The sequence below is a fragment of the Leptonotus elevatus genome, chromosome 4 (assembly GCF_054856555.1).
Source record: "Leptonotus elevatus isolate MCC_2025b chromosome 4, RoL_Lele_1.0, whole genome shotgun sequence".
Taxonomy (NCBI): domain Eukaryota; kingdom Metazoa; phylum Chordata; class Actinopteri; order Syngnathiformes; family Syngnathidae; genus Leptonotus; species Leptonotus elevatus.
Window position 1 is genome coordinate 23,910,217 of NC_141242.1, and position 16,502 is coordinate 23,926,718.

Here is a 16,502-nt window from a genome sequence, read left to right on the forward strand (position 1 = left end):
AATGTATTAAAAAGTGAATACAAAAACACGCAATCCAAAGTTGCCTGTAGATGAGCCGCACACATGTCACTGGCGACGATTAGTATAACTTGAGGATCCAAGTGAATTTCGCAATCAAAGTGCAACATATTTTACAAATTGATTTTCATGGATTACAATCAGAAGTGGGTAGAGTAGCCAAAAATGGGCTTTTTGCACAAATCCACTACCTCCTGAACTCAATTATAAAATTCTTAATTGAAATAATGTCTAAACAATACACATAATTAAACTGTTGATTGCTGCAATGCCAATCACCATAAAAACTTTTTGACATTTGTGTATGAAGAATAATTTATGAACAACAAATTTACATAATATGTAAAAATGTACGTAATGTATGTATGTAAAATGTACATGAAATTTACATTTTAAATAACACAATTAGGATTTTCATATAGCGCAAGTAGCATAAAAAATGTCTTACTTTACATTTAGCTTGATTCAGGTAAGAGCAAATGCCTTTTATTATTTTTCTGCAATATATGAATATGTTAATATTTTATTATTGGGACTGTATCCAACAATTAACTGCCACATCTCAGCAATGTACATTGTTTGTGATTGTTGTTTTTTCTTCTTTTTGGGGGGGGGGGGGGTGGTCTTCATTGTCCCGCTAATTTCTGAACACACTGCTACCTGTTTCTTATTAGGACCTTACTCTGACTGCAAACCCCCCAAAACGAGCTGTTAGATAAAATAATAATAATAATAATAATAATGTAGCAATTTCCACATATATTTTGAAGTATATTTCAATTCAGCTATCATTGAGTACATGCTACAAGTTGGAGTCTTCAGAAGGATTTTATTAAAATTCTGAGCGAGGGTTCATCGTAGTTGCGAGGCTGATTACAACTTGTGTTACTACATTTCAATTGAAGCTAGGCTAGCACGCAGCATGCTCTGTGATCATGTTGACAAGATTTATCAAATAAAGACATTGGTTTTGCTTGAGTTTTCTGCATTCTTTGACCTTGGATTTTGTTTACTGTGAGTGAGACTACGTAAATACAAACGGAGCGACTGATTTACCGACCGCAGGTGTAGTGGCGACTGGCGAGCGACCTGGCAGAATGGGGCGCATCTCGTAGTATGATGTCATCTAAGGATAATAATAATAATTAGTTTTATGTAAATTATGTTGTTGAATTTCAGTTTTGGAAGGCAACAAAACTACTTTCACAAAATATTTTTTAATATAAAGTAAATAAATAAATGGACAAAGGGGAACTTTGGGCATCAGTGCCAAAAGGGCATGTGCCCCGGGCCCAATTTCCTGTTTGCGACGCGTGGGCAGTTCTTGCGCTTCCGCCTTTGTGCCCCTCGGTTGTGCGCTCCCGTCAACGGGTGCGAGTGTGTAGTGTGTCTGTCTCAGTTGCCCGAAGCATTTCAGAGAGTTAAGACGCCCTGCGCGGTTGGGGGGGCGCAGGGGTGGGGGTGCGAGTGTTGGAACACGGCCATCAGTGGCCGGAAACGACACAAATTGGAAGTCGGAAGTTCCTGGCATCTACCCAATTGTGTGGTCAAACTACTCTTAGAAGTAATTTTTTTACTCAAGTAAATGTAATGGAGTAAATATAACTCGTTACTACCCACCTCTGATTACAATTCACATATCTTATGAAAACTCCGTGATCCGGAAATTAGGGCTTCCCTTGGACTTCACACTTTCCTTGGTGATTGCGCAACGGGAAAATATGGTCCCATAATGTCTATACTTATTATGTAAGCGTACAACGACAAAATGAAAGCTCTGACATTTTACAACTACTCCTAGATCTAACTGTAACACATAACACAATCAGTCCACATCACCCCGTATTTGTTACATAACAAGCCTCAAGCCTCAGGGAGAAATAAAATAACGCTGCACACTATGACAGTCGGCGTCTCGTCAGTACGATTTCCTTCAATTCCTTCCTTGTTTGAACTCAGCACTACTGTATGACGTCAGCAAATATTTTATGTCATAAAGGTTGAATCCTCTTTTTTTAACTTTAACTTCTCTCTCAATCTCTTTTAAACTATACAGCAGAATTATGTAAATTAAAGTAAGTGAATATCACCAAACAAAAAGGTCATAAAAAGTATGAACCGTGTGTTGAAATAATGATAATAATGAAAATGTCTCTGTTTGGACACAAATGTTCCTACTCAGTGTGAAATTTGGACCATTTGAGTTGAAAACACACCTACCGCTGTGTTGTATGAATGGCAACAGGTGGATACATGTTAATTGTACCTTCTGCCATCTAGCATAACATTGAGTGAAATTGGATTATCAAGCGACTGTATATGTCATCACGTTATTTTTATCGGAATCTCAAACCGTGCACTGAATCTTTGCCTTATAGCGACTGTTTACGAGCAGCCTTGTGTTATGTCTGTGCACTTGACACATTTGCTGTAATTTACTGCTTATATTGCTATTACTACTATTATCCTGGGTATATGTGACTGTTTTGTTGTATGCTTCTCCGTGTGACCTGCTGCAAACCAATTGCCCTACAAGGGACAACTCAATACAGTGAAGTGCAGTGAATTAACCTCAGCACACCTATGATCTCTAATGGGAATTACTGATTGACATAGTTGCTGGACCGTTTTTTTCCAAGGTCAATTTAAGTGCAATTCAAGCCATTTGCAGTCTGCTGCATTCACACCTTTGCTACATTGCACTTTTGCACACGATCAAAACTAGGAATAAGCAGCTCCCGTATCGTTTTATCATATTTACTTACGGTAATTTTTGTTTGTTTTGGGAGTTGCTGGGCTAACCTGAGATTGTTTTCTTATCATGTGGAAAATCTGGTTGGTATGATAATACAATTCCTTGACTCCTTGAATCATGGCAACGAGAGAATAATTAATAGGGATTGGAATCTTTGAATGTCTCACGATTCGATTCGATTCCGATTTTTGGGTGCACGATTCAATTCGGAATCAATTTTCAATTAATAACGATTTTGGATTCAAAATGATTTGATTGACAATAATTTTTGCTTCAATTTATAGAAATCGTAATGATCTACTCCAGTCTGACTCGCTCATGCTAATTAGCGCGCTACTGGCGGTACTTTTATCACTCAAAAGAACGGCTCTAGCTGCAAAAAACAACTTTTATTGGAATAACTTGATCGTGACTTTTTTCTTCTACTCTCTAATGTGGCTACAACTTAACAGTGTATCAGACCGCATGGAATCACACTGCCCCTAAGTGGCCAAATCGGGTACAACATGAACAGCGCTGCCAATAAAGGCATACACAAACAAAGGGAAGACAGTATAAAATAATTTGAATAAAATCGATTTTGGGACATTTAAAATCGATTCTGAATCGTACTAAATGAGAATCGTGATTCTTATGAGAATCGATTTTTCAGCACACCCCTAAAAATTAATATTTAATTCTTCACTGTGACATTTATCTCTGTCCTCTAATTCTAGTAACAGGGGACGAATTAGGAGTTTCATTTGTTATTAACAAAGAAAAAAAACGGTAAGAATGTAATTTTAAATGTTGATACTGATATATTTGTAAGGTTTTGTTTTAAATTTTAGGATTTGTAGCCCGTGTCAAACTTGGTGAAAAGTGAGATTGGTGAACTGCAAGATCTCCCCTTGCGGATGATGCAGTTGGACGTGGGCAATTGGAGACCCCCTGGCACCCCCAATTATGCATGTGTGAAACTCCCCACATTCCACATAATTGTGTCGTGAAGTCATGTGGGTCAAGTCAAGCCATCTTTATTTATAAACCGTTTTCAAACAGCCCTAGCTGTGCCATTAACATGTTTTTAATATGATAAGAATTTGTTCAATAAATTGATTTCTACAATGATAGAGAGGGATTTCCCACGCAGGAATTAAATACGATGACATTGACCACACACATCCATTTAGCGCCGAATCTGTCTGTCTGCGCCCCAATCAAATTCACGAAAATTGCATTACTGTCCTCCCTCACAACTTTGCGGTTCACTTTTTGCGGATTTACTCTTCTGCGGATTTTTAGCCCCGATTTCTTTATTCATGCTATTTTTGTCCCTTCTTGTAATATTTTAGTAACTATAAACAGCTCTTTCTATCATTCAACACAATCTATTACACTTTTAATGAAAATATGGAATATTTGGTAAATTAAGAAACGTGTATCATGATAAAACATTTTTTAAAGTAAACATTTTACTTATTTTCATTCTTCTCAGCACGTCTGTGTCCCATCAGTGGTGAGCAATTAACTTCAAGGCCACGAGTTAACATAACTCAATAAAACTCTTTTACAGCCCAAAAAACCAAAAACAACCCCTGCAGTGCCAGTCGATTTTAGGCATTTTCACTCATCTTTCATGGCAAACAGAATATTGTGTGCTATGACTACATAAACACGGTGGATACCATATGAAAGATTAGATTCCATTCTTTCATGAGAAAAAAATTGTACGATTCTACCTCATTCCGTTTTTTAATAATCACCATTTGAATATAAGAATATGAGTGACACCAAGCGAAAATGGGGGAAAAAAGGAGAAAAATAAGCTTTTTGTGAAAAGATAAATTTTCTGTAACAGTGATTTTGACACTAATATTTTTTGTTTAGTGACACTCAATTAGATTTAATGTGACAAACGCTTTGATCACTCATGTCATCCTTGAAAACGTTCTATTTCCGCCATGTTTTGATACACGGGAGCCCATTAAAAAGAAATATAATGCTGCCATCTGCTGGCCATAGTTAGTGGGTGTTTTATTTTAATTTTTCCCACCTCATTCACAAACCAGAGCTGCACAAGATGTTGCGATGCCCATTGAGAAAAAAAACAACAATTGACGTTATTGGCAGTACTCAAGGGCGTGTCCTTAACGTCAATTGACGTTTTTGGCGGGGAAAGAGTTTTAAGGTGACAGACAGTATTAGCATTATTGAAAGGAGGGTGGGGGTGGGGATTTTTTCTTTAAAAAAAACACTACTTTGCGGAAAACCTATCGCGGATGGGCATGGAACGTATCACCAGCGAAAAGTGAGGGAACACTGAACACCACTTGCACCAACAATTAGACTTGGTTTTCGCAAGTCAAAAATCTGGTCACCAAATTTGTTTGGGGGCGCGGCAGCTACGTCGAAGCAAACAAAACAAAACTTACCCCAGCACCAAAATAAAAAAGCATCTTTTTTTGCACCAGGTGCATTGGTGTCTTTCTACAAAAAGAAGGCCCATAGTCTTAATTAAACTTCCAATTTTTCTTTAAGTATATTCCGCTTTCAATCGTTGTTGTACTTGTACATTTGACATTCATTCTGCTAGCATTTGCAGCCCCCATGGATGTCAGTGAAAACGCATTTTTGTGTTCTTTAAGAACTCTTCATCACAGTATGTCCGCACAACAAGAGGTTGTGTGTCAGTGTCAGTCAGGATTCACGTTCCTGCTCTGCTTCACTGAGAATCAACGTGCTGTGTTAGTAAAATGCGAGTAGGCCTACATACATGAGCAGACTGTATATTTTAAGGAGTGAATGTTAGCTTCTTCTTTTTTTTATCCATGTGCAGGTGCAATGTTAAAGAACCAAATGGCTCATTTTGAAGGTTAATATGTCTGAGTTTAGGCTAGAGTGGAATTTATACAGTAAGTTAGCTCTCATGACCCAACAGTATGTTAACCTGAGAAGCAGGAGGAGGCGCATGCAGTGACAAGGGAAAGCATGAAAAGGTTATTGTGATACAAATGGCAAATATTTCAATTGGCAAGGACTTGCTAAATGAAAGGAAGACTGAGAACTGAGAATGTTAGAGCAATATTGCCGTTCTAAGTTGTCATCTCGGCTTTTTCATTCGTACATGTACGGATGTACGAGGTGTGTCAGAAAATCTCAAGGCTAGTGTCACAAAAGATCTTTTTCAATCCAAACTACAAACTATGAATTTTCCCTCATCAGGCAATGTTGGCTTCATTTGCGAAAAGAGGCGAGCGTTGAGGCACAACAGCTCATTGCTTCACTATGACAACACCCTGAGCATCTGACAGTTCCTGTCCAAGAGGAACATCGCCGTCCTAGAATAACCTCGCTACCCAACCAACCTAGCTTCATGTATTTATTTTTCTATTTCCCAAGTTCAAGGTTCAGGGGGAATACATGGAAGAGTAAAACTTTGAAAACTGGAACTTATCCATGTTAATGTGTTGATATTACCTTCACATGAGTATGGAGAAAAGAGGAGATATGAGAGTGTTTTTTTAGTGATAGTAAGAAAATAAAGCAAAAAGCAGTGAAGTGAGCCTGACCTAAGAGAATCATGCTGGGTTGTCATAGCAACACTAGAATTACAAGCCAGAAGCAAGGAGAGAAAAGGAAGGCAAGAACAGTTTGGTTGTTGGTAAATCGGTGAAAGCTTGTTTTTTTCTCAACTGGTGAAATTTATTTGCAAATGTGCTCAGCAGAAAAGGCAATAATGCAACTATCATCTCACCCATTGATCACTTTGTTTCAACAGTTGGTGGAGTCAAGATAAAATACAGGACCTCCATTGTTCAGGGAAATGACCTTCTTACATGACTCTATGGATGCAACTGGCAATATAAAGCTGCAAACTATGAATAGTAAAAGTAATTATATGATACAGTTTTTCTTGTTTAATTGTTAATGTGTACAATGCACCCCACAGTTTTGTTTTTGTTTTTTGTTTTTACGGTAGCAAGCACAATGACACAGATCTACTGAATTGGTTGGATTGGATTTTCCTGGTCACGTCACACATTTTCCAAGCGACTTGTTGCCATGCTGTCCCATAGGTCAACTGAAAATGTCACGTGGCAATCACTGTCACGAGGCTGCTTTAAAGGCCAGCAAGCGGCTGACGGCTTTGGTGAGGAAGTCGGACAAAGACAATCAAAAAAAAAAAGAAGAGACAAATATACAAGTTTTTTACAAGTTAATCAGTACTCTGTATTACTTTAGTAATGATATGCTGTATATTTTATTGTTATTATTAATTACTAGGATATGGACTTGGTAGGAAAAAACAGCTCAGGCTGCTTGATCTTTCATCATTCAACAGTGAAAATTGCAACTTTAAAGAAGTTTCAGGTTGATTGTAGCAAATAGGGATGAGCAAGTACCAATACCTGGTATCAGTATCTGTGCCGATACCAGCCTTATTTTAAGGCATCGGTACACGTGGAGGCTGCTGATACCAGTATCTTACGATGACTCACAGATGCCTATTGAGATGCAATTCCTGTAAGTATATTAGGGTTTTTCCTGTGTACAAAATTTGGAGGCGGCCACCTCCACCCAATTGCTATTTCTGATATCACTCATTTGAGCTTGGTAGGAACGCATTTTAACTGCAGTTGCTGTGTTGCGCCATTATGGAGACGCTATATCTTTTTTTTTTAATTATTATTATTTTTTTTTTTAAAGAGCTCAGTATTGTTCATTCGGTAATGTCATCATCATTGCTCTTTCTTTTTTTTTTTTGTATGTGGGTGAGTATGTGTATGTGTGTGCGCGTGTGTGCGTGCGTGCGTGCGAGTGTGTGTGTATTCGTTAGTTCACCAAAAACCTATTAAAAAAATCCCATACCATTCACCTCAACCGAACACCGCCGTCAGGAGACCCGAGGAAGGACCAAAGAAAACAAAGGAAAGTGAAATCCAGCACCGACCAGACACCACCCACCGGGCCACCAACCAGAGTTCTTCACCAATCCCAGAAACATCTAAATTCCAACAAATCAGGGAGACCTCAAGAGACCAAAGGAGAGACTGAGGAAAGGAAGGAAGGACAGACGAAGCAGAGTGAGATCCACAGACACCAGCCTCCACCGATTCAATGACCTGAGGAAGAAGCAGATTGTGTCTGAGTTTCGATAGATGCTGGTGTGGTGGATCTGGCATGCATGAAAATCTCCACCAAAGAGGGGAGCCGTCGACCCCTGCCAGGACAGAGCAAGCGCAACACCTCAGGGCCCCCCAGGCCGCGGCAGCGCCAAAGGACGACCCCCGGGCCCCGCCAGGGCCACCGGCCGGAGAGCAAACCCAGGAGCAGGAGCGCCCCCCAACCCAACGCAGCAGGACGGGGCACTGCAGGCCCGCCAGGCACCCCACCGGTCCACAGCCCCGAACCCCAGGCCCAGCGGGGAAAGGCCCCGGTCGTCACTCCAGCGTTCTTAGTGAAAGCTAACCCCTGTTACTGAGTCCGCCAGCTCGCCGACTGGCGAACTCTACCCCTAAACCTTGAATGTGACCCCACCCAGTGTATATACAAGTGTGTGTGTGTGGTGCATTAAAATTGGGAGCAGGTGAGATGGACAGAGGGAAATGATATCCCCACGCTCCGATCCACCCGCCTCCCAGGCATGTCAGTGAGTGCATGTGGTATATGGAGAAGCTATATCAACAGCAGTGCACCGGAAAGACCTGAAGCAACAACCGAAGAAGAAACATCTTCTTTTTTTTTCTTTTTTTTCTTTATTGTGTCGAAGAAGAAACGGATCATGGAGCAACCGTCGCCCATTACCTGGTTATGAGGCAGAGGTGGCGCGCTCCAACCATCGGCAAAGTCATAAAAACACAACATATACAATAAACATAATAGTTTTTTACACCAACGGTGAACTATATTTACAATTTAATATGTACTAGTAGATGAATTTATGAATAATGAATGATGAATAATGATTGTAGTTCAAAAAATGGCAAAAATTAATGGCAACTTTGTATTAATATAATTTCTCATTTCTAGTTTCTAATGGCTGCGGGAGGGCGGCCGATAATGATATCGGTCACCGCCGCGAGTACTGATACCTTAAAATAAGACTGGTAATCCATCATAGTCAGGATGATACCACCTCAGCTTTATTTTGAGCCAGGAAAAACCCTGTATATGTATGTATAGAAATAACAAAAGTTTTTGTTTAAAATTGTAAAATATGAAATTTTATGTATCAAAAGTTCTAGTTACGAGTGGTAAAGGTAAATGTGACTACTCAAGAGTTGAGTACTCGTACTGGTATCGATATAACTTGCAATGAGCTTGTGAGATTTTGTTTTCCTTGGTAAATTGTTATTGTTAATAAATCTCAGGCAGGTTTGAAAATGTGTGTCCCTATAATCCTAATTAATGAAAAATTACTTCAAGCAGGTTGTTTCACATTTAAAGCTAACTTTTTTTCTTGTATGGTAAAATAAGTTTTTATGTCCAGCAAAAAGCACAGATCTTTCAATGATTTTTGCTTCAATTTATAGATGTTCAAGGAATCGTAATGATCTACTCCAGTCTGACTCACTAATGCTAATTAGTGCTCTACTCGCGGCACTTTTATCACTCAAAAGAACGGCTCCACGCTGCAAAAAAACTACTTTTATTGGAATAACTTGATCGTGACTTTTTTCTTCTACTCTCTAATGTGGCTACAACTTAACAGTGTATCAGACCGCGTGGAATCACACTGCCCCTAAGTGGCCAAATCGGGTACAACATGAACAGCGCTCCCAATAAAGGCACACACAAACAAAGGGAAGACAGTATAAAATAATTTAAATACGATTTATTTTGGGACATTTAAAATCGATTCTGAATCGTACTAAATGAGAATCGCGATTCTTATGAAAATCAATTTTTTAGCACACCCCTAATGGTCATGTTTTCATTTATTTATAGTTCTAACAAAGCTCCTGTAGTCAAAACTAACAGGTCAGCGCGAGACTGCGGGGGCTGTTGGTGACCATCTATGATTGGTTGCTGTTACTCATGCAGGCAGTGTTTCTTAAAAATCATTTTTTTAATGTACAAGATGGGGGCCCTCAAGAGCCTTTTATTTATTTTTATTTTTTTTATCACAGATCATTTTCCCTTGAAATATTGTTAGGTCAAAGTGACAGTTTTACTAATTATAGCAATAATTGATTTGTTTTCAAAATTGCAAACGCCCCTTACTGAAAAGCATCCCATGTATCTCATTTTAAATCAAAGTACACGGGAAGTTAAGTCACTGTTTGCCTTAACAGTTTGTTTTCCATCAGCTAGATAGATTGTTTACATATGTAATGATGTAATAGGTCAACTGAAAATAGCCCAATGCTAAAAGGGTAACAGGGGACACAGCTTCACTCATGTCGGCCGTGACCTACTGTAAAGTTACACAATTCAACTCCATGAGTTAAATTATTTAGTTGAGCCATTGTTGTTTCTTGACTAAACACATGTTAAGTCTTTGTATAGTGGTCTTGTTATTCCACAGCATCATTTGTCCTCTATTCTTTCTTTGGAACCCCTCCAGCACAATGTGTGTTTTTATCACAAGCGCTAAAGCAACAAAGCCCAGATGTCACTTCTAGTGACTCCCAGCAGCTGATGAAGTGTGTGACCCTACGGTGTCAGTGCCAATTCTTACAACGGAAAGTACACAGCATTCCAGAAATGTTTTGCATATTTTAAAAGTACAAAATATTAATTCATACGCTAAATATAATTCATCTAAATTCAGAAGAGTTATCTTAAACATACCCGAAAGGTGGTGTGATTGAACAAGATTAATATTTCTGTGAGTACAGTGTGTAATAGTTGACCCCTAGATGTCACCAAATAATAGAATACAGCCGAAGTGCATGCATTTTGAAGCACGCAAACCACAGTGATTCAGACAAACCAAATTTTGCAAGCCTACCACCAATATTATTATTTGGTGTGAGCGAGGGAGCATCTCGGTAAGCCACAGTGACTTGGCAGCCGGGGAGAACCCCGGCAAGTGACATCGAAAGATCGAGTGAGCTGGAGTTAGCCGGAGAAGCTAACAAGCACGGCTACTGGGAGTTAGCCGAGCCATAGGCTGGATCGAGCAGCTAACAAGAGCGGCTAGTCAAGTCATCTTTATTTATATAGCAGTGGAAGACGCTAGTAAAAGCTTTCGAGAGCAAAGGGCTACAAGTAATCACAGGTATCACGGGACTCAGCGATGACCACCTGCAGGCTCCAGCTGTGGGCTAACTACGTTCGCGATTACTAGACCTAAAGGGGGGAAAAGTATGTTGATGTGCTAAAACTTTTTTTGTGTGCATATTATTGAAATCAATAGTGAGTTTTTACAATTAACGAATCATTAGTTCACCACTAGATGCAGATAATTATTACACACTATTCCTTTAATTGAAAGTTTGTGTTTAGAAATAAACATTTAAAATATATTTTTTTTAAATAGGGACAATGTGTATTTAGCGTCATCTAATGGTGAAGTAATAATTCCTTCATTTAAAAAAAATAAAGTTCAAAAAAAAAATTCTTATCAAATCAACAAAGCTACTGTTCATTTAAAAAAAATAGCGGGTCTAGTAATCTCTAATTGTATTACGTAGACCCCTGTGCACCCAACAGGAGGCTGACATGGATCGCCACCATAGTTCTGCGACAGATTTCCAAAGGAGGAAAACTTTGCGAATGTTGTTAGCCTCTAGTGGGAGCTGCATGTCAAGTCGAACCCATCGGTTGGACCGCAATTTACCTTCCACAGCTGGGGCCTGCAGGTGGTCATTGCAAAGTATCGTATTTCCGCCTCCATAATTTTTGCTAGCTTCTCCTGCTAGCTGCTTTTATTAGGCGCTCCACTGAGTTCTTGCTGTCCACCCTTGATCCTTGCTCACGCTAGCTCCTGCTTGCCAGGTTGCTTGCTCACTCGCTCACTCAGTTGGTCATAATTGAAGATAGGCTTGCAAAGTGTGGTCTTTCTGAGGCACTGTAGCGCGCGTGCTTCATAATTGTTGCATTCTACTAGTTCACCACTAGATGGCACTAAAAAGACACACTGTACATTTCAAGAGTTTTTTTCAATTGTTGCATTATTTTGTGATCATTTACATTTGTAAAAATCGAACATATTTCCAGACACTCAGAACTAATAATCTAACATGCATGCGAGGACACAAAAGCAGCAGCAATAATGACATGAGAATTTTACTTGTTTACAAGCATAACATTATGCCACATTATGGATGCATCACATTATTTTGAACTGATCATTTACTCTTTCATTGCAATTTTGGTCGCTTTATCTTGTTAAGAATTCCGAGACGAGGTCCCCAGGGGAGAGGCCCTTGTCAGGGAAAAAGTATCCACCATGGAATTCCTTGCCATGTTTCTAGGTGATATTGTGTCTAAATGAAATTCTAATTCACTAAGCTTGTCTTCGATTATTTAATAAAACAGATAGGAAATACAAAAACTATGGTCGAGTAGAAACATCAGCGCTGGGCCATACGTCCGTCTCCCATGGGATCAGGAAGTCAGGACACCCTTTCTCATCAGATAATGGGATATAATCAGTGCCAGCCCCTCCTTCACAGGAAGAGCCGCCTCATGTCTAAAACCTTTGTTTCTCTATGTGATTGCATTATTGTTTAGTGTCATCAGCTTTATCAAACAGCTAATGTGTGTGCTTGTGTGTTTGATAGTTTTGATAGTGATGTGGCTGAGAAGCTGTTAAGGCAAAGTGTGGAGGGACCACAGGGTGTAGTGAACTGTAATAGCACCACAGTGCACCCTGCTGCTGCTGCTGTTTTATTTGTTTTGTTTTTTGAAACGTGTAATCAGGTTTATTCCTTCCAACCAACGTTTGATCTTTCTCTACTGGCGATTGCTCCCCCGCTTGCAATGAGAAGAGGTTCGCTCAGGATACAATTACTCAAAAAAGTTTGTTTAATACGTATATGTACGACATTTTGGGCTTTCTCTTAATTGCTGAAATTAATTAATCTTTTCCAATTCAAAGTTGATTTAAAATGTTACAAGTATGTCAGAGCACTGTCTCTAATAGTTCACGAGGTGTTGCCCAGTAGTTATAGTAATGATGGAAAGCAGACAGTTAACGTTCCTTCATATAATAGCATCTCCACACATACTGTGTTAAATTTAGACAACCTTCCAAGCCTACTGTGAAAGAACAAACTAAGCCTTGGGCCAGTCTTGTTTGAATTCTGCTCTTCTTTGTTCTTGAGTTGGCTGCCCATCCCTTTAGCAGTGTAATTGTAATGACAGTATCTGAACCCACTCAGTGGATTTATATGGAAGTGTGTATTCACTGATGACAGTGTGACACTTTTGTCTGTGCCCTCAAACACAAGACAATTTAATTAACCTCAGAGGCCTTGTTATTGTGAGGACACTGGACTGCACTTCCACGGGCCTCAGATTACAACATAATCTGGGGTCAGTGAGCAATCAAAGTCAACAATTATTTTTTGTGGAATAGATGTGGCCAAGAGCAAATCTTAATATTGTAATTCATTTTCTTGTTTTATTAAACATTTATTTAATTCCTAACTTTTTTTTTCTTCAGTTATAATGTGTAATTATATTGATTAGCTACTGTAAACGTATACATCTTTGTCCTACACCCTAAAACATTTATTAAATGCTTTACTTTAATGCATGTAGTTATGTTTAGTGCTCTAACACAACCTGTGCTACCTTTAACGTAACCACCCGCTGTCAGCTAAAGGATCATCTGTGGTCAAAATTAATAGTGAGATTAATCTGCATTAATAAATGATTAACGCGAGATTTTTTTTGTGATTGATTAATTAGTTCACGCTTTAACTTTGACAGCACTAATTGTAACGCACGATCGTGGCAAGAACATCTTTTTTTTTCCTGTCAGCTAATAATTTAACAATTATTATAACAATTAAATAATTTAATAATAAAAAATAAGAATTAAATCACAATTAAATAATAATAATAATAATTAAAAGCAAGTACATGCGGACATTTATCTTATTTTTGCTCCCTGCTTGGCTATCCAGTAGCACTCATCCCAAAACCAATCACGTGTTACACTGTGAATAGCATAAAATTAATGAAACCACTTCTATTTGCATTTTTTCCCCCCAGAAACTATGTTTGATCATTTCAATGCTTGCTTTTTTAGTATTAATAGGCCTAGAGAAAATCATCTGCCCTAACCAAAATCCAAACTGCCTTGAAATAATGTTTGTGGGCAAAATAGAGTGATGACTGAGTGTGTGTGTGTGTGTGTGTGTGTTGGTGTGTGTTTGTGTGTGTGAATGTGTGTCACATGTGTAATGATTTCAGGTTACTGCCCAGGGATGGCGGGGATGAAGGAACAGCAGTTCCCTGAGGAAAAGCCCTTGCTGCCAGAGCAGAGAGGAACAGATTCAGACATGGTCAGTAATCTTGCTTGAAAACGCTATTATTACTCTTTTATTTCTGTAGCTATATGTTTCGGCCCTAAACTTTAGGCTATTTATCATTTATTTTCATTTTCATTCCTACTTATAGTACTTTACTTGAAATGTATTTAGCATATATATGAATTTATGCAGTCTAAGATAACCTAACTTTACATGTGACTTTACTAAAGACATAATTTCCTTCACAGTTTAAAATATTTAATCATAAAAGACAACAGTATAACAACGCTAGAAAATGACAAAAAATAAATCCTAACTGCAGAATAGTATTGAAATAACTTGTGATAATTCTGTCAAGCCAACGAATAGAACAATCCTAATTATACTGTATGCCACTCATCAACCAGAATGACAAAATCAGTCATTAATCAGCTCATCTTGTAAAGTTGGGGCGACTCAAACATTATGACTTCCTGTTCATACAGTAGGTCATTGACAGCCTGATTGATTCAGTGCGTTGAGTGCCTGACCCATTTCATTGTTAGAAGCTGACACGAATAAAGTTGACACATATCTTTTTGAAGGACCAGTCTAATATTTTCCTCCCTTTTGCTCTCCTTTCGTAACTTTTTTGTCTTCCAATTACAAAAGGAACGCAGACTCACTAAATCATCTTTCATGCCACTCATCAATCGCTACAGTTTTATGACGTACAATTGTATGTAACACAAAACTGGATGTTTTGTATTTTCTTGTTTCTCAACACAGCAGGAAAAAGGAGAGGAGGCATCAGGAGGGCAGCCGTGTCCTGCGAGCCCGAAGCCCTTCAACAACCCCCCTCCACACAGTCGCCCCACTCATCGTTGGCATGTCATCGCACGACATTGGCTTCGCCAGACCCGCCGTCGGACCACCGGAACCCTTCCGGTAGCAACCACAACAACACAAAATACAATGCAAGATATTGACTTCAGAAAAAAAATACATAACACAGAGAGGAGATCATTTCTCTTACATCCAAACATGTTTGGTGCATGTGATTTATACCAAGTCGTGGGAAGACAATGTTTTCTTGTTACAAATAAAAAAAGTAAAACATTTCAACTGAAATTTAAGGGGTACAATTAGCAGTAGTAAACATTTTCTTTAGTAGGTAGGAATAAAGAAATCATTCATAAAAAAAGGTTGTATTGCAATTTATTGTATTTTTAATAGTACCCTCCTGTTAAGGAATGATAAAAACAACAATGGTCACTAAAATAACTTGTTGAAGCTGACAAAAGTTGTATTAAATTTACCATGAATTAAATTACAGAATTAGTCTAATGCCTTTTTTTATGGTGCAACAGAATGATTTCAAAAACAAAATGGCCTGAACTACATTCATGGTATAACTGTAAGTCCTAACATACACATTATAATGGAAAAGTGACCCAAACTCAACTTGCCGAGAACACGGACTTTAAATAAGCAAATTGCAATTTTGGGGTCGGACGACAAGCTTAAATTCCATCCATCCATCCATCCATCCATTTTCTTCCATTCATTGGGGTTGGGTCACGGGGGCAGCAGCTTTAGCAGGAAAGGCCAGATGTGCATCTCCCCCGGCCACTTCTTCCAACTTGCATCTCCCCCAGCCACTTCTGCCAACTCTTTGAGGATGAATCTGAGGTGTTCCCCTTCACAACACAATTGGGAGACATCGTCTCTCCATTGGGACATGCCCGCAAAGTGTCCAGGGGTCCATTTCACAAGGCATGTTCAACAAACACCGGGACTAACCCTAAACAGTGAGTTGACATACACTGAAAGAGGAAACTCTGCGTTTTTGGTTTCAGGACAGCTGATTTGAGGTAATTATATCAACGCAGAGTAGTTTCACCTGGCGTTACCGCTACGCTAACAAGACCACCTCAATGGAGCCCCGATTCGTGGAGTCACCATGGAAACCCCTCTCAACTGGAAATGCGATCATAAGGCGAATTTGAACATGTCTTTAGAAAAAAAGTGCAACACCAAAGTGGCTTCCCAAAGGAAGGCGGCGGGAGAGAACGTTGCTGCTCGGGTGTCGGGTCAATGCGTACATTTAAATGTAGTCCTTTGCAAGCACAATAATATTACCCGGGAAGCCTGTTGAATGGTAAGTCATGAATTAATTTTATTTAGGTGCAAACCTGCGGGGGAGAAGCGCACTTGAATTAAGATGAAATATAAAAACATTATTCAAACGGAGCGCAACACACAATGTATGCTGTGAAGTGAGCGCATGACTACGGCTGGTAATGTTGCCAATGTAAGGACGGATTAAGTTGTGTATG

The 16,502-nt window shown here is 39.0% G+C and overlaps 1 protein-coding gene across 3 annotated transcripts in view; it reads left to right on the forward strand.

The window, feature by feature from the left end:
• ndrg4 (NDRG family member 4) overlaps nucleotides 1-16,502 on the forward strand; it is a 47,406-nt gene that overhangs the window by 9,848 nt on the left and 21,056 nt on the right. For 2 of the 3 annotated variants that reach the window (XM_086074501.1, XM_086074503.1), the window contains exons 2-3: nucleotides 14,126-14,217; nucleotides 14,953-15,111. In XM_086074501.1, coding sequence (XP_085930627.1) covers nucleotides 14,140-14,217; nucleotides 14,953-15,111 — 237 coding nt within the window. In that variant the 5' untranslated portion in view covers nucleotides 14,126-14,139. The remainder of the gene's footprint in view (nucleotides 1-14,125; nucleotides 14,218-14,952; nucleotides 15,112-16,502) is intronic. The other variant, XM_086074502.1, reaches the window with a different exon arrangement.